At 46.7% G+C, this 20658-nt stretch overlaps 1 protein-coding gene across 3 annotated transcripts in view; it reads left to right on the top strand.

The window, feature by feature from the left end:
* The window catches only part of LOC138300727 (polyunsaturated fatty acid 5-lipoxygenase-like), a 1327404-nt gene that overhangs the window by 845838 nt on the left and 460908 nt on the right, over positions 1-20658 (top strand). For all 3 annotated transcript variants that reach the window (XM_069240434.1, XM_069240433.1, XM_069240436.1), the window contains exon 11: positions 8475-8596. In XM_069240434.1, coding sequence (XP_069096535.1) covers positions 8475-8596 — 122 coding nt within the window. The remainder of the gene's footprint in view (positions 1-8474; positions 8597-20658) is intronic.

The following is a 20658-nucleotide window of genomic DNA, read 5'->3' as shown; positions in this document are numbered from 1 at the left end:
ATTAAATATGCAAATTGGGTATAAGGCAATTTACCCATGTTTAGGGGGAGAGCACAAGCACTTTAACACTGGTTAGCAGTGGCAAAGTGCACATAATCCTAAGGGCTACAAAAATGAATTCAGCAAAAAGTGGAGGGTAAAAGGCAAAATGTTTGGGGGTGACACTGCAGAGAGGACCATTTCCAACATGTGCCAGCAGTGTCCAGAGCATAAATGATGCACCCAATGTCCGTAAAATTAATAGCACCTAGGACCGAACTGAAGTGCTCAAAGAAATAGAACTTTCCTGCTACCTATTACTTTTCCACTGGTGACTGTAGCTTGACATTATACTGATACACTTGCCTGGTGATGTATCTCAGTATTTGGCATAAACATCATGGTAAGCCTACCTGTGAGGTGTCCACCATTTCCAAGAAGACCATTCTGGAGGGTTTCATTGGCCAGTCACTATATTGCAGCCATTATTTTGATATGTGCAGGATTCTCTGGGAACAGGCCATAGGTGAAGTTTGCTCCCATTCCCACTCTGCAACCATGTCAAGGATCACATTCGGAGAGAGTTGTAACTTGCTGCTACTGCTTCCATGGGCATACCAAAGATAACAAACTTTGGGCCTGATTCCGACTTTGGCGGGCGGCGGAGGCCGCCCACCAAAGTCCCGCCGACAAATGACCGCACCGCGGTCAAAAGACCGCGGCGGCCATTCTTACATTTCCGCTGGGCCGGCGGGCGCTCTCCAAAAGAGCGCCCGCCGGCCCAGCGGAAATGCCCCTGCAATGAGGATGCCGGCTCCGAATGGAGCCGGCGGAGTTGCAGGGGTGCGACGGGTGCAGTGGCACCCGTCGCGTATTTCAGTGTCTGCATTGCAGACACTGAAATACTTTGTGGGGCCCTCTTACGGGGGCCCCTGCAGTGCCCATGCCATTGGCATGGGCACTGCAGGGGCCCCCAGGGGCCCCGCGGCACCCCCTACCGCCATCCTGTTCCTGGCGGGAGACCCGCCAGGAACAGGATGGCGGTAGCGGGTGTCAGAATCCCCATGGCGGCGGAGCGCGCTCCGCCGCCATGGAGGATTCTGTAGGGCAGTGGTAAACCGGCAGGAGACCGCCGGTTTACCCTTTCTGGCCGCGGCTGAACCGCCGCGGTCAGAATGCCCTTGGGAGCACCGCCAGCCTGTTGGCGGTGCTCCCGTGGTCGGTGACCCTGGCGGTCACCGGCCGCCAGGGTCAGAATGACCCCCTTTGTCTCTAGATCCTCTCTCCTTCTTCCTCAAAAAATTGTTTTTCAAACTCAGCAGCAAGAGGACAAATTAATTTATCAACATGGTGAAAAAACTAGCTTGGCTGTGACTTGCCTTGTGTTGCCAGACTGTTTGTGATTGACTAATGATGTAGTGAGTTTCATCTGATGATGGGACTGGTAGAGACAGAACTGTTTATTCCACCAACACCATCATATGGCCGGTATGTTGAATGGCAACGTAGCTTTCTATGTGTTCTGCATCCAATATGAAATGAAGATTTCTGCCTATGTTTTATGTTGTGCGCTTGTGCATGCATCTGTTTTATTTTTACAAGAATACATTTCTAGCTTTGTAGGTGTGGAATTGAAATTCTGTGTTCTGTTTCTGCTTTAATTTTTTTACATTATTTTCTGTGTGCTGATAGTATTATTCCCTGCCTCCCTTGATTTATCCATTATTTCAATTCAAAACCTGTGAATGGCCATATGTGATATATGGTGTACTGCAGAGCTTAGCTGGAGTAGATTTGAGCCTGTTTAGTGATAGTGTACTGGAGAGGATGTGGATACAGTTTTGGTGAATATAGTCAGCTTACTGTTTTGTAGGTGTGTTTTTATATTTGTATATCTGTACTTGTCTCCTTTCTTAATTTTTCCTTTGCTCCTCACATTTTGTACAAGATATTCTGCATTGTCGAGACATGCCTCTTTGGCGCTCCCATATTTACACCCAAAGTGAGTTCACTGCACTCATGGTGGAGATGTCTGACCATAAGAAATAACAGGTGCATTGGTGGAGATCGCCACCTGCACCTATATGAATGGTAATTGTGTCTAGGTGAAGTAGTACTATAGGAGTACTATTTTGCTTACTAAAAAATATTTTGGTGAATAGATCCCATAATGATGGCCATCAGTTCCACAATGGTTCCTCCAAGAGAGGCTTAAACAAAATCACCCTAATTTCTACTCCAGTGAGTGCTAGAGGTTTCTCGACACGTCTCTTAATTAGAGTTTACTAGGCATATTTTTTTAACCTCTTGCCAGGTGCTGAAAGGATGATAATTGATTCTTTTCCACACATGAATGTTTCACTTTTGAACAATTTGAGCTAAAGTTGCTTGATTTGCATCTATTGATCGGTAGCTTGGAGGCATTGGTCAATCATCATAGAGGATTGTTGAATAGCTGTGGAGAAGAAAGGCACTGTATAGAAGAGAGATGATGCATCGTATCAAAGTCAGGACAGAGGTCATCCCATGTGGCAATTAATACAGTTCTAGTGCCAGAACCAGGACTATACTTGGATGAAATTATTTTATGGAAATCACGCAGAATGCTAAATAAAACACAGACCTTTATGCTATTTTTGGAACACTAGCTACATTTTTGTATCTATTTCAGGTGTGAGGACTCATTTAAATATAAATAAATCACATGAACACTGTAAGTAAGTGAGTTATTAGTTGGGCAGGACTAATAGGTCCACAGTTTCCCCTTTGCTGGGAACCAAGTACCCCACTGTAGTACTTGACTTGCTCAGGGTAGCAAAGCAAACAAGTCTAAGGCCTACTTAGAGGAGGTGGTGTGTGGGCTTGTAATGCAGGCGCCTTATTTAAGGATTGACGTTAGCCGGCGCTGCGGGCTGGTCAGAGTAAAAAAAAAAAGACTCAAACCAGGCAGCGCCGGCGTAGGGGAAAATGGGGGTTGTGCGTCCTAAAATGGTGCAAGTCAGGTTTGAGTAAAAAATCACGGCTCAAACCGGACTTGCACCATTTTTTGACTCACAACCCCCATTGAAATGACTCCTGTCTTAGCAAAGGCAGGAGTCATTCCCCCTTGCCCAATGGCCATGCACAGGGGACTTCTGTCCCCTGGGCATGGCCATAGGAGAAAGTGGCATGTAGGGGGGGGCAAATTAGGCCCCCCATGCCACTTTAAAAAAATAAATAATAATACTTACCTCAACTTACCTGTACTTACCTGTGATGGGTCCCCCCCCCATCCATGGGTGTCCTCCTGGGGTGGGTGAGGGTGGCAGGGGGGGTACCTGGGGGCAGGGAAGGGCACCTCTGGACTGCTTTCATGGTCTGAGACCATGGAATGGAGCCCACATGTCCCTTAACACCTGCCCTCACCCAGGTGTTAAGAAACGGCGCACATCAGGCTGTGCGCCGTTTTTTAAGGCCCACCCCCTCCTGTGCATCAACATGACGCAGGAGTATAAATAAGGCGCACAGGCCTTAAAGTCATTTCTTGGACGGGAACGCCTTCCTTGCATGTCATTAACGCAAGGCGGTTTCCCGCATCCAAAAAATGACTCACACAGAGGCTTTTTTGACGTCCGCGGGGTCGGGCATCATAGTTTAAACATGGGGCAAGGTTTGCGCCGAATGTGCGTCAACATTTTTGACCCACATTCTGCGCAAACAGTGTATAAATATGCCCCTTAGCATTTTGGGATAGCTCAAGATGTGCTTCAGTAGAAATTACTTTATGTGGTTCCTTTGCTACAGAGCTAGAGACAATACAGCAAGCAGAAGCAACTGTGTGCTTTCGGAAACCAGAACAGAGGCATTGTTAAACTATCTTGTGTAACAACTGCAGGTGCTGAGCAGAGAGCCCTTCCTCGATCCTGATCACCAAATTTTAAAAGTGTATAGAAATGTGCTTGTGTTTGGGGCAGGGTAAGACAGATAAGTTGCTACCGGGATGCTGGCAGGTGATTATCCAGCTTCTGGCCTAATGGCTCTTACTGAAAAAAAAAAACTCATTATGAAAGCGTGACAGGCAGCTGCTAGATTTCATTTTATTTGCAGATGCCTTTTTGGGTCTTACGAAATCTACCCTGGTTTAAGGAGATCTTTCGGTGACTTTACCTAAGAATGTGACATTGATAATGTGCTGAAAATTGCAAGGTTCAATTGGTTAGTAACCTTATGTTTATAGAAAAGTTAATATATGGGAGATACTCTGGTTGCAAAACGTGAATGATGATAGCTCTGAAAGATGCTCTTCAACAAGTGCACCGAGTAAGGGTCTGTTGCGGAAAATGTTGTTCCACAAGCCTTGATGAGATATACAAGGGCCAGATGTAGCAAAACGCCAAATTGCGACTTGCAATTTGCGAGTCCCTGCGACTCGCAAATTGCAAGTCGCAATTTGGTATGCAGAAAGGTGTCTCAGACACCATCTGCAACTCGCAATGGCGTCGCAAAGACCCACCTCATTAATATTAATGAGGTGGGTCAAAGTTTGCGACCCCATTGCGATGATGGGCACTCACGGGGATGGTGGCCTGCTGGAGACAGCAGACCACCATGTCCGTGACTGCTTTTCAATAAAGCAGTTTTTTTTTTGTAAGTGCAGCCCGTTTTCCTTAAAGTAAAACGAGCTGCACTTTGAAAAAAAACCTGAAACCTTTAGTTTCTGATTTTTTCAGGGCAGGTAGTGGTCCATTGGACCACTGCCTGCTCTGAAAAAATATTTTTTTGCCATTCACAAAGGGGAAGGGGTCCCATGGGGACCCCTTCCCGTTTGCGACTGGGTTACCATCCACTTTAAGTGGATGGTAACTGCGATTCCATTTGCGACCGCTTTCGCGGTCGCAAATGGAATTGAATTGCATTGCGAGTCGCAAATAGGAAGGGAACACCCCTTCCTATTTGCGAGTCGGAAATTCATTTTGCGAGTCGGATCCGACTCGCAAAATGCATTTCTGCATACCGGTGAGGCTTTTGCGCCTCGCAAACGGTGTTTTTCGCCGTTTGCGACTCACAAACGCTCTGCTACATCTGGCCCCTAGTTCTTTAGAAACTTAGGTACTGAAGGAGATTAATGCTGGTGAAAGAAGTCAAACGTGTTATGGGTCAGAATATGTTTTTCTTTTGTTTCTAGCTTTTGCGATGTAGTGGTTTGTCAGTGAGTTGTAGAAGTTTTTTTAGAGTAGGTAAGGTATTTCACAAATTCAATCCTCCAACAGCGGACCTGACAATATGACGCCCTACATAGCACATCTTTCATTCGTTATACTCCTCATATTGCATCACTGGTTAAACATAATGAGTCAAGTTGCTAAACTTAAAAAAGAGCATCATCAAGTAATGTGACTTCATTACGTTGAGCCCAGTAGCTTCGTTTTCCTTCCACTTTTCATCTTGCCTGTCCATTCTCTGATGGGTGTTGCATGAAGTAATCTCAGCATTTATATTTATCTGTTTATATGCTTGCATATATAAAAATATACGTGTTGCATAGTGTATGAATGCCAATTTGAGCTCAATCTTTCACTCATCCTGTCTCCTTTTTCCTATTCCAGAGGCCTGTCCTGTTTTTCTTAGACTCTCCTTTCTCTGTCTCACATGTTTGCTTTCTCATTATCTAAACACTTATTCACATTGACTTACCCCAAGACTTTGCTGTGTTTCTATGCAACGGGATCTCCCCTACATCTATGCCAGGGGCCCATTTAATTTCTACCACTTTCAGTCAGTCCTGTTAGTAGCACCTTATATTCTAGAATTAATCATCTAATACTTGCAATAGTGAAAGCAAACTATGTCATCGCTAATCCAGAATGCTGTTGGTTAAATGTGCAGAAATGAAAGAATGCCTCCTTAACTACACTAAGAGGCCGATTTAGAGTTTGGAGGACAGTGTTCTCCATTGCAAACATGACAGTCTGTCCACCTGCTTTGTGTAAACATGAACGGGCCACCAGCTTTCCGTGGATTTAGCCTCCATTGGCTCTGTTGGCGGAATGCTTCCTCCGATGGCCCGACAGTGTAGAATTACATGGCCTGCCTTATTTAGGACTCATGGCATGGTGTCCTGTTTTTCTGTCCATCACCGCAAGTTAATTCATGATGGTGCAGGACAGAAAAACATTAATGACCTCCATGAGAAGACTCGCAGGGCATGGTGGTCATTCGTTTTTTGTTTTTCAGAAACAGCTTTCCCCATATATTTTATTTTTGGAAAACAAAACAGTAACAAATTGCGTGAGCAGCTATTAAAATCAACAGTGACCTCCACCAATCTTATTGCACCATGGAGAAAATCGCCGAAATGGTGGTTCCTTTCAAGGTACAGAGATGACCAGTGAGCCAATGGCCATCCTTAAATTAGACAAATGGATTGCTATCAGGGTGGGCCAGAGGTACTTTACTCCATCTTTCTAGAAGTGGTAGTACTTTTTCAAAGGGCATCTTTTTGTTAATGTTGAACACATATGCTTAATTTCCTCTCCTGTCTAAAATAATCTAAAATATGACAAATCTTCTGGTAGATTCGATTCAGGATAAACACTTTTGCTGGTGCTATTGTGAAACATAAATTATTTACTGTGGTTGACAGAAGTCTGACACCCATCTTTAAGTTTCCAACACCACCTTCAAAATATTAGGGGGCATATTTATACTCTGTTTGCCCCAAATTAGCATCATTGTTTTTACGCTAATTCAGTGCAAACCTAGCTCCATATTAATAATTTGGGGCTAGACATGTCTAGCGCCAAAGTTATGGAGCTAACGTCATTTTCCGGACGTGGAAACATACCTTGCGTCAATGAGATGCAAGGTAAGCGGGCCGGCTCAGAAAACAACATTAAGGCCCTCATTACGACCCTGGCGGTATAGAACCGCCAGGGCCGCGGCACGCGGGAGCACCGCCGACAGGCTGGCGGTGCGCCGCGGTCAGAACAGGAAAACTGGCGGTCTCCCGCCAGTTTCCCGTGGCCCGTTTGAATCCTCCAAGGCGGCACAGCTTGCTGCGCCGCCGAGGGGATTCTGACAAGCCATACCGCCATCCTGTTCCTGGCGGTTCGGCCGCCAGGAACAGGATGGCGGTATTGCTTGTCGTGGGGCCCCTGGGGGCCCCTGCAGTGCCCATGCCAATGGCATGGGCACTGCAGGGGCCCCCGTAAGAGGGCCCCACTTTGTATTTCACTGTCTGCATTGCAGACAGTGAAATACGCGACGGGTGCCACTGCACCTGTCGCACCTTCCCACTCCGCCGGCTCGATTACGAGCCGGCGTCCTCGTGGGAAGGTAGTTTTCCCCTGGGCTGGCGGGCGGCCTTTTGGCGGTCGCCCGCCAGCCCAGGGGAAAACTCTGAATACCCGCCGCGGTCTTCCGACCGCGGTGCGGTATTCACGACGCGCAACTTTGGCGGGCGGCCTCCGCCGCCCGCCAAAGTTGTAATGAGGTCCTATGTCCCTTGCGCCATATTTATCCCACCATGCTAAAATCATGCACAGGGGATAGTAGCCTTAAATAATGGTGCTAAGCTTGCTTAGCGCCATTATTTAACGCCTGGGTATGGGCAGTCGTTAGGGGACCTGTGGGCCTATATTCATGGTCAGAGACCATGGAAAGAGCCCACAGGTGCCCTTCCCTGGCCCCAGGGACACCCCCACCCACCCACACCAGGAAGACACCTAAGGATGGGGGGACCGCATCCCAGGTAAGTAGAGGTAAGTAGAGATGAGTATTTAAAAAAAAAAATTGTAGTGGCATGGGGGGGCCTAACTAGGGCCCCCTTACATGGCACTGGTCCCAATGGGCTGGTGGGCATGACTCCTGTCTTTACTTTGACAGGAGTCATGCCCATGGGAATTGTGTGCCGAAATATGACACTAATCAGGTTAGAGTTTCTTGACTCTAACCTGTCTAACACCATTGTTTGACGCACAACCTCCAGTTTTCCCTACGCCTCTCCCACCCGGTTAGTGTCAAATATTTTGACGCTAACCAGGCCTTACTGCTGGCTAGCGTCATCCCATAAATATGACGCCCGGCCGGAGTCTTGGGATGGCGCTAGCCAGCAGTATACTTTTTGATGCTAAACTGCATTAGCACAGTTTAGCATCAAAAATTATAAATCAGGGCCTAGGCATCCTCATTATTCTGACCAGTTTGATTCAAGTCAATACGCCTTTTCACCTTTCCTTTTTCCATCCTTCTATTTTTCATGACTTCTGGCCTCTCCTTATCTTCCCCTCCAGTGCTGGAGTCAGTATACTTCATACACTTAACCACTATTTCAGTGATCACAGTGTGACAGTCGTTCGTACATTTTTTTGGGGCAACATGTGACACTCTTTTTCTGTGAAAAAGTTCAAGTTTAGGAAGATATAAATAAAAGGCATTTAATCATGTATACTTTCATACTATTCGAAAGGTATTGATTTACTGGACTACAAATTCATTTTGTGAACTCTGTCTTGCAGGTTCGTCAATGATGTGCTAGTTATTTACTACAAGGGAGATGAGGATGTGTGTGAGGACACTGAAGTCCAAGCCTTCGTCAAAGATGTTTTTGTGAAAGGATTAAGAAACGACAAAACTTCAGGTAAAATTAACAAACGTATTATTGGAACTACTATAACAAATATCGTCCATGGAAAGATTTTGCCCTTTTCTCTTGTAACTAATGATGGACCTGAGACTTCCAGATTCAAAGTGAACAGATAAAGCGGCACTTGCAGTAACAGAAAGTCCTCTGCCATTGTCTCGAAACATTGCTAACTCTTCTGGGCAGTATTCCATTGACTTCCAATGAAGCAGAGTCAATCTCAGACGGGAGACGGCAGAGACAATTTCAGAAAGGAGACAGCTAAAAATAAGCCATTTTGGGTTTCACAAATCGAGGTGTCTGCCGACTGAATCGGGTCTATTGACATCTATGCTGGGGTGACTGCACCCTTGTTTGTGCACCTCAACAGGGTCTTTGTCACCCCCAAAATTTCTACCTCCCAGATGCATACCAGCAACGTTGCTTTGGGTGCACTTTTCCTCTGTTGAACTTTATAAAAACTACAGTCCTCATTGCATCATTTGGAGTGGGATGCCTCAAACAAATGCTTGGGCCACTCCACACAGTCCCTGCGCTCATGTGTAGTAGTGTTCCTGAGAAGTTATAAAGGCGTAGGGGCTCATTTACGGGTCCCTAGCACCACCATTGCTTATTTTCTTACACTGGTGGTGCTGTGCACTGCGCCATTTTTACAAGGTGGCATTAAGCCACTTTTTGCGGCTGATTGTAAATACATCCCCTTCACAAGCAGCACTTTTCATGGAAGGGCCATGCAATGGGTGTTGCTGTGGGCATGCCACAACAACACACATTACATTTTGACACTGCCTCAGATTTACAAGATTTTGTAAGCCTAAGGCAGCGCCAAATTCTAACACAACCACAGGAGTGGTAATAGCATGGCACAAAGAGAAGAAATGCTTTCATTTCTCCTCGTTTTCTTCCTCTTTCTATTTCTGCTGCATTCTGCAGCACACACAGAAAGAGTAAAATGCCATTGAAGATTGTTTTTGTGCAGGAAAGTGTCCTTTCCATCAGAAAAACAATCTCCCCCGCAACGCAGCCATCCTTGCACCATGATGAAAGGGTGGCTGCATTGGCGCACGGCAGCAACCTCAGCGCAGGGAGAAACACAGGGGTGCACAGTATTCTTGTTAATACAACATAGTCTTGCGTTTGTAAAGTGATGTAGCACGGTTTTGCCAATTTTGGGGCACCACCGCGCTGTGCCACTTTATTGTAAATAAGGCCCATAGTGTTAGGGAAAATGATCAGTTACAAATCAGCAATGTAGACAAATCACAGACATGTGTCTGTTATATGCCAGTTTCACAAGTTTAGGGAAAGGTCTTACGATTTTTATGAATTCTTAGCATATAATGGTGCGTCAGAAAGCTGTAGAGGAAGATGGCTGTCTGGCAGGCTGGGTTGCAAGCTCTGGCGTCCCACATTAAATAAAGCTGCACTTTCGCCACCCCAGAGTGGAATGCTTGCTTCCTAAGCAGTGCCCCTGCATTCCTGAAAAAGCCTGACCAACTGTGACTTATTTGAAGGCAGTACAGTTGACAGATGCCGATGGATTAATCGTCACTGCAGTGAGACTCAGGAGTGACTGTGCTCTAGTATGCTTCCTCCTTGTCGGCTTGAATGGCGATGTTGGGCCAGAGGTCCCTGAGTAACTGTTGGTGTAGGTGAGGTATACCTGCAGACTGGGGAGATGTGGAGCTCTGATCTCTAATGGTGTAGAGGGCGAGTCGCGGGCCTGCTAATCGAGGCCAGTTGAGGCCTGAAACCACTGTGGGGGGACGAATTGCATGGTCATCTGCAAGTGGTCCCTCACTTAGAGGTATGAAAGTGTGGTGTGACCAAGTGGTAGGGGCTACTGTGAATCATGTCTGGGGGTGAGTGCAGAAGGCTAGAGCACACTGGCTGAGGCTTTTCAGGGCCTATAACTGCTGTCAGCAAGACAGATGATTAGGATTGCGCATTGGCTGGAGCATCGGGCAGTGGCCTTCCTCTCTGTCGAGTCTGCTACCTTGTGGACTCCTGATGGCACAGCAAATAATTTATATACAGGACACAATACACATAACACAGATGGTACAGTTGTCAGCATTGGCCTCGAGTGACCATACGCCCTTTTATTTATCTCCTCGGGCCACACCAGGCCCTCAAAGTGAGAAATTGCAACATAGTATATTAGAGGTGGTAGGCACTCTACATCCCTCTCATACTTTTATTAAATGCTATAATCCTTCAGAAGTCATTTATGACTAGAAGTCGTCTCTCACACTCTGGCTGATAGCAGGGTTTGGCCAAAGGCCATTCCTCTGACTCCAGGCTCCGTGTTCACACCTGCCTTCGACGCTGCATGTCTCGAGCTTCTCTAGCCAGGGTCATAGATGGCTTTCCACCACTTTGACTTGATGCCAGGTCACTAGCAGGTCGTCTTAGAGCATCTGCCCCCGCCCAAGAGTGCATTTCCTTCCAGTGATGCTAATGTGAGAAAACACTGTTGGCATGTCATCTAATCCACCAACCACGTCTTCTGGTGCACCAGTAGAGCCATAAATCTTTTTGAACCAGGACATGTTTCCCACCACTGTGTGATCTCCTTGCTGCACCGTAACCATGGTGCCATCAATCTTCAGGAACTTCCACCGTAGATATAGCTCCTGCATAATGACCTTGTCTCCGACTCGGAGGGATGGGGCCTTCACTCCTCGTCCAAGACTGGCTTTGTCATTGGTGGTCTTTTTTTTCTCATGGGCGGCCTGGACATCTATTGTGGGTGTCTGTCACTCTAGACCTGTCAGGAAGCTGTCTCTCGTGGGTCTTCAGAACATGAGATCAACAAGGGATAGTCTGTCGTACTATGCAGGATCTGCGAATATGCCTCTTGGAACTGATGCAGGCAGCACTCCGCGGCCTCTCCCTGATGAACACCTATCCTCAGGGCAAGGGCCAAAGTTCTCATGAACCTCTTTACCTCCCTGTTAGCTTGAGGCCACTGGGGGGTTTCTTTCTGGTGTCAGATGGCAAAAGAAGACAGGTAGTCTTGGAACTCCTGTCCCTTAAATGGTGGACCATTGTCAGAAGTCATTTTTTCTGGTGGGCCCATCTTCTCCAAGATGGGCCTCTCCTTTGAAAAGGCCATTGATTGTACTAGATCCATGAGCAGGAACTTTGTGTGAAAGTCCATGAGTACTACTGTTAGATGTCTGTGTGGAAAGGTTCCAAAATCCATACTGATTTTGGTCCACAGTTTGAAGCTTGGTTCTTCAGTAAGCACAGGGGCTGGAGGTGGGTCTCTGCTAGTGATGGCACATGAGTGGTAGGTCTGCACTCTCTCCTCTACTTGAGAATCAATTCCAGAGAACCACTCCTTGTTGCATACCCTGGCTTTCGTTCTAACCACATCTTGGTGTCCTTGATTTGCCAGGTCAATCACCCTTGCCCACATTCTCCGTGGCATCACTATTTGTCATCCCCTTAACAGCAGGCCCTCTTTGCTTTCACTCAGATCACTCCACACCCACCATAGGTGGTTCCTATTAGTTTGCTCGGCATTTGTTAGTAACCCAGATCCATCAAGGAACCGCTGCCAGTGCCTCTCGGCGACAGCCTCCTTCGCCCGGGTGATACCTTCATCCTTCCCAGTCACTTCTCAAATCTCTTGGAGGGTGAGTGCTTTCAGGTATACTTCCTGCATAATCATTTGCACAAATTCCTTGATGCCTTCATCCTTTTCATATGCTGGTGTTTATTCGGAGTGCGGGGGCTACCTAGACAGGTAATAAGCTTGGTTGTTGATTCCCAGATATAAGCCGACTTCAAAGGACTAGGATTGCAGCTGCACAGCCCATCTCTCAATCCTCCAAGATAACTTCAGAGGAGTAGGGTTCCAGAGCATGACCCATCTCTCGATCCCCCGGGGTGCTAGCCTGATTGACCCCAATGAACAGCAGCATGCACGGTTTGTGAACTGTGACCACCCAGAAAGGCCTTCCACACAGATACAGGTGAAAGTAATGACACGCCCACCAGATGGCCAAGGCTTCTCACTTGATTTGAGCATATCTTGTCTTGGTGTATGAGAGTGCTCCAATGTCATAGGCAACTGGGACTCGCACTCCATCGGTCTTTTCTTGTTAAAGCACTGCTCCTAGCCCTACCGGGCTGGCGTCAACTACTAACTCTGTCTTCTGCTGCGTGTTGAAGTATGCCATGGTGGCATCATCAAGGACAGCTTTTTTGATTGCGTGAAATGCCCTCTCTGATTCCAGGCCCCACTGCTACTGACTGTTTGTCTTGGTTAGTATCCAGAGCGGTTCTGATAGCATGACCAGGCTAGGGATAAACCTTCCACAATAGGTTGCCATCCCCATAACGCTCCTCACCTCTGTTGGGTCCTGGAGTATGGACACGTTGTTTATGGGGTCTGCTTTCTTGGGATGTTCCTTCAGACTATCATGTGAAATATGTAGCCAAAAATCTTGATGGATTTCTGTTAGAACAAACACTTCATTAGCTGTAACGTCAGGCAACAGTCTCCTAGCTGTGATTCTCTCCTAGACTTTCCGAAAAGGTTAGTATTTCATCACTTACATTGATCATTCCAATCAGCCTGGATAGGGTCTCACTTTTTTGGAACACCTCTGCAGGTGAAGAGATGCCAAAATTTACTCTCCAGTATCGCCAGAGGCCCACAAGTGTGGAGAATGTTGTGATGTATCGGCTGGCTGGGTCAACCTCTAGCTGATCGTATCCTGTATTTAGATCCAGCTTCAAGAATCATTTTCTACCATTCAGGTCTGCCACTATGTCATCCATGGTTGGCATGATATGGCACTCTCTTTGACTAGCCTGATTAGGATGTCTCATATCTACCCATAGTCTGATTGTTCCTGGCTGTTTCAGTTTTGCTATGATGACTAACGACGATACCCAGGATGTGGGGCTTGTCACCTTCTTGATTACTCCTTTCTGTTCCAGATCACGCAATTCTTGCTCCACTTGTGGACCCAACTGTTCACTGGCCTTGGGAGGTTGAAAGGAAGACAGAGTCAACTACATTTCAAAACCTCTTTAAGGCCGATGGGCCTTTGTTGTCGCAGGACCGTAGGTCTTACAGAGTTGTCGAAAGGTAGTCTGATCTGTCTTCCTTTCAGCTTCACAAGGCCATTGAACAGTTGCAGACACAGCCAGCAAAGCGTCTGCATGCGACTCATTCACTTGTTCTACTGTGCGGCATCCCAGCAATGTGCCTGTGTCACCTTCAGTAATGTGGAACATGTGAAACATGGCACGGGTTGAGAAGCCTTCACTCACAACATCATCTTCTATCTTCAGAGTGGTAGGGGCTCTGTGCCTCTGTATGTGTACATTCCGCTTCGGCATACCTTTGCAAAGTGGTTCACTTTGCTGCATTTGGAGCAAGTTCACCCCCTGGTCGGGAATTTGTTCAGGGCCTTGTGTTCCATTCCACAGTTGCCACATCCACCACCCTGTGATCATGGTTTACTTGCTGAGGTAGAAGGGCTGGGCATTGTTGGGTCACATTGACCTAATTTTCTTTGATGCTGCTGATCTTCTGGGGCCCATCTGCAGTTGCGCCCAAGCTTAGTACTGCCTCCAAATCTTCCAGTTAGCTGTTTAATAGTTTGTGGGATCAGGCCAATTCTAGTATGTCATCCAGGGAGATGCCTAGCTGCCATAGGATTACCTGTCAAAGCATTGATGACATCCTTGTATCGTCTGTGCCCGTATTTCTTCCTGTTGATTGATGTTCACACATGTACTTGCCAGTTTTCTCAAGCGTGAATAGAACATGTCAACTGATTCTGTGTCTTTTTGCTTGGCTTGGCGCAGTTTGAATCACTCAGAGTTTGGATTGAGCTGCAGGTCAAAATGCCTGTTTAGAACTGTTACAGTAGCGTCAAAGACTGCATCCCCACTGGTTTTGGGTAGTGTCACAAATAGATCATAGAGCTCTGCAGCGCTGAAGTGCATTAACAGTGATCTTTTGATGGTGTCATCTTTCTCTCAGGTAGCACGGAAGTAGTGTTGTAATTGCCCTATCCAAGAATGTCATCTTAGTGCTGCTGCAGCTGGGTCTGACAGCTCACTGAAGGGAGATAGAGGGTGATAGTGGCATTACTAGGTATGCACGTATGGCGTGTTAATGGGGCATGTGTGCCCCTGCTCGCTCATAGTTATTCTGCAGGTTTATTAGCACGGTTATGACGTGCACCTTTGTGCAAAGTGCCTTTGATGCTGCTCTCTGACTTTTCTTTTCTTTTTTTTTTTAAACGGTCTGCACTCTTACTGCTGCCTCCTCACTGGGAAACCCCTTTGTCAGGTGTGCATAGATTGAGCAAAACAAACAAGGTGGGGGGGCTTTGAATAGGTTGTATGAAAGGGCTGTAGGATTTATGCGGTACTTGCTGTCTGTTGGTGCATGCTTACTAACGGGGCATTTGGCTTCTTGTTCAGGAGGATGTCTTTGTTCGATGGCATGTGTGGCTGTGGACACACATGCTCTGCAACTCCTGCCATCTACTGGTGGTTCTGGAGTGGTGCAAGTTGTTTTTCTTCGAAGAAGTATTCTGAGTCACGGGATCGAGTGACTCTTCCTCTTTGTGATATTGCGTATGGGCATCAACTCTTTTATTATTTTCTCTCTGCCATCAGGTTCAGACGTATGTGTCTGCACTCTGTCTTCAACTCACTCCAGTTCAAATTCTTTATCTCATATCATACCCTCTTTCAACAGTAATGTTCTCTCTTGTGCTTCTTCCACTTTAGCCCTTGCCTCAAATCGTCAGTTCAGACACCTACTGTATGCCCTTTGGGACGTCTATGCCCAACTCAGGCCTGTCTTCCATGCTGCTCCAATGGATATGTCAGTGTGATGGAACAGACTGCCTCCCACTTTTGCCCTTGGTGCCATGCCAAGTTTCCACACAACCACCAGCATCTGGTGTGTAATCTCTGCCTCTCGTCGATCATCAAGAAGCCACCTGTGACGCCTGCAGATCTTTCGGATTGAAGAAGACCCTTCGGGACCGAAGAGAATGTCAAAAGGGTGCACAAGACTCAGGACGACTCCTTGGATATCTTTGGGGAGGAGCACACTCAAGAGGAGCTCATGCAGGAGAGGAGGGTTTCTCTATTCAAGACTCTTCAGGCTCCGATGTCCAGTCGGACATCGAAAGCAACAGGATTACCTCAGCACAACCTGAGAGTAATGTGGCCCCTCCTGCCCACCACAAGCTTGTGAAAAGGCCCTTTCTTGAGGTCACCTGTCCACCACTGCCATCAAGTCAAAACCAAAATGCTACTTCGGCTGCCCCGCCTGGAGGCTCAGCAACGAAACCATCTGACAAGACCAAGGTCCCATTCTCGTCCTCAACCTCCTTTTCATTTGACCGAGTAATCTTCTACGTCTTGATCCGAGCTTTGGCTCCAAGCCAAACACCTACAACCTCCACTTTGGTGCAACCAAATCTCACTGACCAAAATCTTTGGTGCCGAAACAAACGGGGCTGAGGTCATCGGAACAGAGAGACTCAAGACAGTTTTCTGCTACCCCTTCTCCTGTGGAGCTTTTCCTAGAGACTATGGACGCTCACCAGTGCTGCCTTCAAATTCAGGAGGGTACAGGCCACATTATTACTACACCTTCATCCCCTGCACCTTTCAAAAGAAAGCTTTTCTTCCAGGAAGCTTTGGACCTTTCTCCACCTCAAAAGAAGAGAACCAAGGACAAGGCCAATAGTCCACCTCGTAGGACTTCTCCACCACCTCTTCTTCGACCTTCTCCGCCTTCTTCTTCCCATCCACCTCCCTCTCCTCATTCTCCCGCTTAACCCACACAGGGATATTATACTCCTAAGGGTTCCGCTTTGTTTAGTGGGGGGGATTTAGGTGGGCTACAACATGACTCAGACCCTTAGGATGCTTATGAACCCAACCCTATCCCCTCTAATCATCCCAACCTCTACCCTGGATGGCCCTCACTACCAGAGTAAATACTTCATATCAACAAGTAGTAACATGAGCAACTGTCTTTCACAGTGTGGGATTGCATACAGACCCTATTAAGCAGGATTTCCTCTTTGACACTCCACACATAGGGATATTCAATACCTCCCAATGCTCCCTGGCATGGTTCATCACGAAGGCAACATCTTTAAGAAGCTGGTCCGCTTTAGGATTATTACATCTAGAGTTGACAAAAAATATAAAAAAAGTATAAAGCTTCTCCCCCCGATCCTATACACATTAGGTCTTCCCGACTCGTTGCAGACACTACAGCTCAAAAACTAGCTAACAGTCAGGCCACTGGAGTCTCGCCTCCCCCAGAGAAGGAGAGTAAGAAAATTAATGCTGCAGGCAAATGGGTTGCTGCACAGGCCACCAATCATTGACGTATTGCCAATTCACAGGCATTGTTGTCCAGATACGACTAGGATCACGGGGACAAAATGGAGGAGCTCCTTCAGTTCTTACCAGATGAGAAACGAAAAAGAGGACAGCAAATAGTTGCTGAGGGGCAGACAATATGTAATAATTCTATTCGCTGTGCCCTGGACGTCGCTGACACAGCTGCATGCAGCATCAACACCAGTGTCCTTCTCCAAAGGCACGCTTGGCTGCGCTGCTCTGTTTTAAAGCAGGGTCCAGCGAGCAGTCTTTAATATGTCCTTTGATTAGGAGCATCTTTTTAGCCCTTTGTTCAGAGTAGGATACCTTGCAAGCTGAGGTGAAAGTTTCTCATTGTCAACATTGAGCAACTATGTCTATGAAGGGCTAGTGTGCCTCATCAGTATTTCATGAAAATAACTGGCTCACTGGGTAGCAAGAAATACCTCCTATTCAGAAGGCATTCATCTTGACCCTAACAGGTAGAATTTTATATTTTAGCTCATGAATTTTCATTATCCAATGTCTCCAAGTTCAAGAAAAATACTAGTTTGTGATTCTTCCTGCACTATCTTCCTCCTATCCTCGCTATGATCTCTCCCCTCTCTCTCTTGACCCTATCCTATCCACTTCTACCACTTGCAGAGGACTCTTTCTAAACCTGATTATGCTTCCCACTACTGAAGCATTCATTTTCTTAATGCCTTTCCCAGCAGGATGTCTCCCGTTTTACCAATTCCTATAGAAATATGATTTCTATGCATTTTTGATACTGTATTGAATAAATAAACTTTCTTGATCACTTTCAGGGGTCATATTACATGAGTGTCTGGGGCAAAAGAGACATTTATGCTCATATTTTGCACTTCAAAATCACTTTCTTATTGGCAAATGTGCTTTGTGCCTTGCAGTATTTGTGATTGTCGGTGCAGGGGAAAAATAGGTTGTCGGGATGCACACAAACTAAGCACAGTCAGGATAGCAGTATGCAGTTAAAAATTGAGGAGGAAGGCCCATGGTCTTTCTCCTGCAGGCTGTTGTAGTCACACACAGCATCTGCCTGCAGAGGGAGATCCCACCCCTCCCACAAACCAGGCCAGTATATTATTTCTCCACCTACCTTGAAGATAATCTGGTGGTCGATGTTTTGGTTACAATATTTTGGCAGGTCAATATATTTATCTTCAATATTCTGATATACAACCTGGATTACCTTTTAGTCAGTCATGTGCAGGAGATAACGGCCAAGGATCAACGGGTTCCATTCATTTCTTTTTGCTACTATGTTTCTCACTCACTTTACTTCAAGGCTTTTATCTATTTTATGTAGTGTCCGGGGCATCTCCTCCATCCAACCTTTCTAACATTAATGGTTTGATATGTCCTATTTTGTGATTTCTACTACTGCATATTTGCTGATAGTATCCATATTTTCCTGAAACAACAGGATTAATGCGGACGATGAGAGTGAGCGGGAGCAGAGGGGACGTGGTGGAGAACATGAGTCATGGGTGGTACCAGTGCCAGAAGTATGCTGTGGTTGTTTTATTACTGATACTTTCTGGTTCCCAAACAGGACAAGGGTCTTCACCCTATTTTAGACCGATGAGCCCTCAATTTCTTCCTCAGAAAGGAGAAATTCAGAATGCTCGCATTAGCTCAGGTATTTCTACCTTGGACCCAGGAGACTGGATGGTAGGATTAGACTTGTAGAATGCTTATTTCCAAATCCCCATCCTGCCTGCATACAGATGTTGTCTGCGGTTCATGGTAGGTCTTGAACACTTTCAGTTCACTGTGTTTCCCTTTGGCCTTACCAGTCCCCCTCAGGTGTTTAACAAGGTGATGTTGGTGGTTGCAGCTCACCTGCAGAGATCTGTGGTATCAGTCTTACCCTATCTTGAGGACTGGCTGTTGAAGAGGGGTTTGCCCCAGGTGGTCGTCTCCTGCATTTACTGGGGTTCACCATAACGATGCCATCTCAGATGCTTCCTTTCATCAGAGCTGTTCTGGACATGGTGCATTTTCCGGCTTATCCTCCAGAGCGGCGAGTCCAGGATATTCAGGCTATGATACTGATGTTTCAGCCTCTATCCTGGATTTTGGTGAGACTGACTCTGAGGCTGTTGGGACTCATAGTCTCCTGCATCCCGCTGGTGACAAATTCCAGATGGCATATGCAGGCTCTGCAGTTGGCTTTGAACTTCTTGTGGGTGCAGCATCATGGAAATGTGTCCGACATGGTCCATATCTTGGAGGGAAACTGTGAAAGATCTGCAGTGGTGATTAACAAAATGCGACTGAGTCGAAGTTAGAACCCTCTTCCTTCCTCAACCATATCTGACAGTAGTGTCAGATGTATCACTCCTGGGATAGGGTGTCCATCTGAGAGAGATGGAGATCCGGCGGGTCTCCGGCAGAATGGGGACTCCCCATCAATCTGTTGGAGCTCCGGGTAATCCGACCGGCATTGAAAGCCTTTCACCCTCTGTCAAGGAAAGGCTAGTGCAGGTGTTTACAGACAACACCACCGACATGTGGTACTGTAGGAGGTTGGCCTGGTTTGTAGTGGGTACCTAAGGTACTTACACCTTACACCAGGTCAAGTTATCCCTTATTAGTGAAATGTAGTCAGTGTCTAGAAACCAGGCTGTTTAGAGGTAGCTGTAGGCAGAGCAGCCAAGGTTGAACTAGGAGGCATGCAAAGCTCTTGCAATACCACTGTGGTCGCACAGTACTTACACACAAGAAAGACAATACTCAGTGTTACCAAAAATAAAGGTACTTTATTTAAGTGACACAAGGCCAAAAATATCTTAGAGGCTATACTCCCTTAGGAGGTAAGTATTATACACAAAATATACACTAGTAACCAAAATCAGGTAAATAAACAGTCTTAAAATAGTGCAAATAGTGAAAATCACCATACTTTACAATGGGCCTAGGGAGAACACAAATCATATGCTAAAATAGTGGAATGGGAATGTCGGTTTCCCTCCTAGGCAAGAGTAGTGTGTAGAGGGGTGCTGGGAGTGTAAGAAAACACCAATGGGAAGTAAAGTACCCCATCCCAGAGCCCAGGAAAGCAGGAGTAAAGTACAGCAAGAGTCCTCAGAATTATGCAAAAATCAAGCATGAGTGGAAGACACCAACAATGGATTCCTGGACCTTAAGACATGCGGATAGAGGAGACCAAGCCCAGGACCAGCTGAAGAGTCCAGGAGTAACAGGAGCCCCTGCTAACCCGGACGATGGTGCAAAAGTGGATTCTCCAGTTAGAAGAAAAAGTCAAAAATGCACTAAAGAAGACAGATGTGGGTTCCTGCTTGGTGCAAGAGTTGTCCCATGTCAAGTAGATGTATGCATGCTGGTTTTCGTCATTGGATTTTGCCAACAAGCCTTGGCTCATGCAAAAGATACATTTGGCGGGAAAAGGCGCTACCTGGACCCAGGAGGGACCAGGGGGTCTCAACTCAGACTGAGGAGGCAGAGAGCCCTCAGAAGACCAGGCAGCACCCACAGGACTCCTAGGACACGTGGACAAAGGAGTTGCAAATCACAGTCATCGCAGCACTCCACACAGGGATCCCACGCCACCAGAGAACACCTCAGGGAGCTGAGCGTCGCAGGATAGAGTGCTGGGGACCTGGGCTATGCTGTGCAAGAAGGAT

This window comes from Pleurodeles waltl, chromosome 6, assembly GCF_031143425.1.
Source record: "Pleurodeles waltl isolate 20211129_DDA chromosome 6, aPleWal1.hap1.20221129, whole genome shotgun sequence".
NCBI classification, from domain to species: Eukaryota; Metazoa; Chordata; class Amphibia; order Caudata; family Salamandridae; genus Pleurodeles; species Pleurodeles waltl.
Note: the sequence above shows the minus strand (reverse complement) of the source record. Positions and strands in the feature narration are given on the sequence as shown.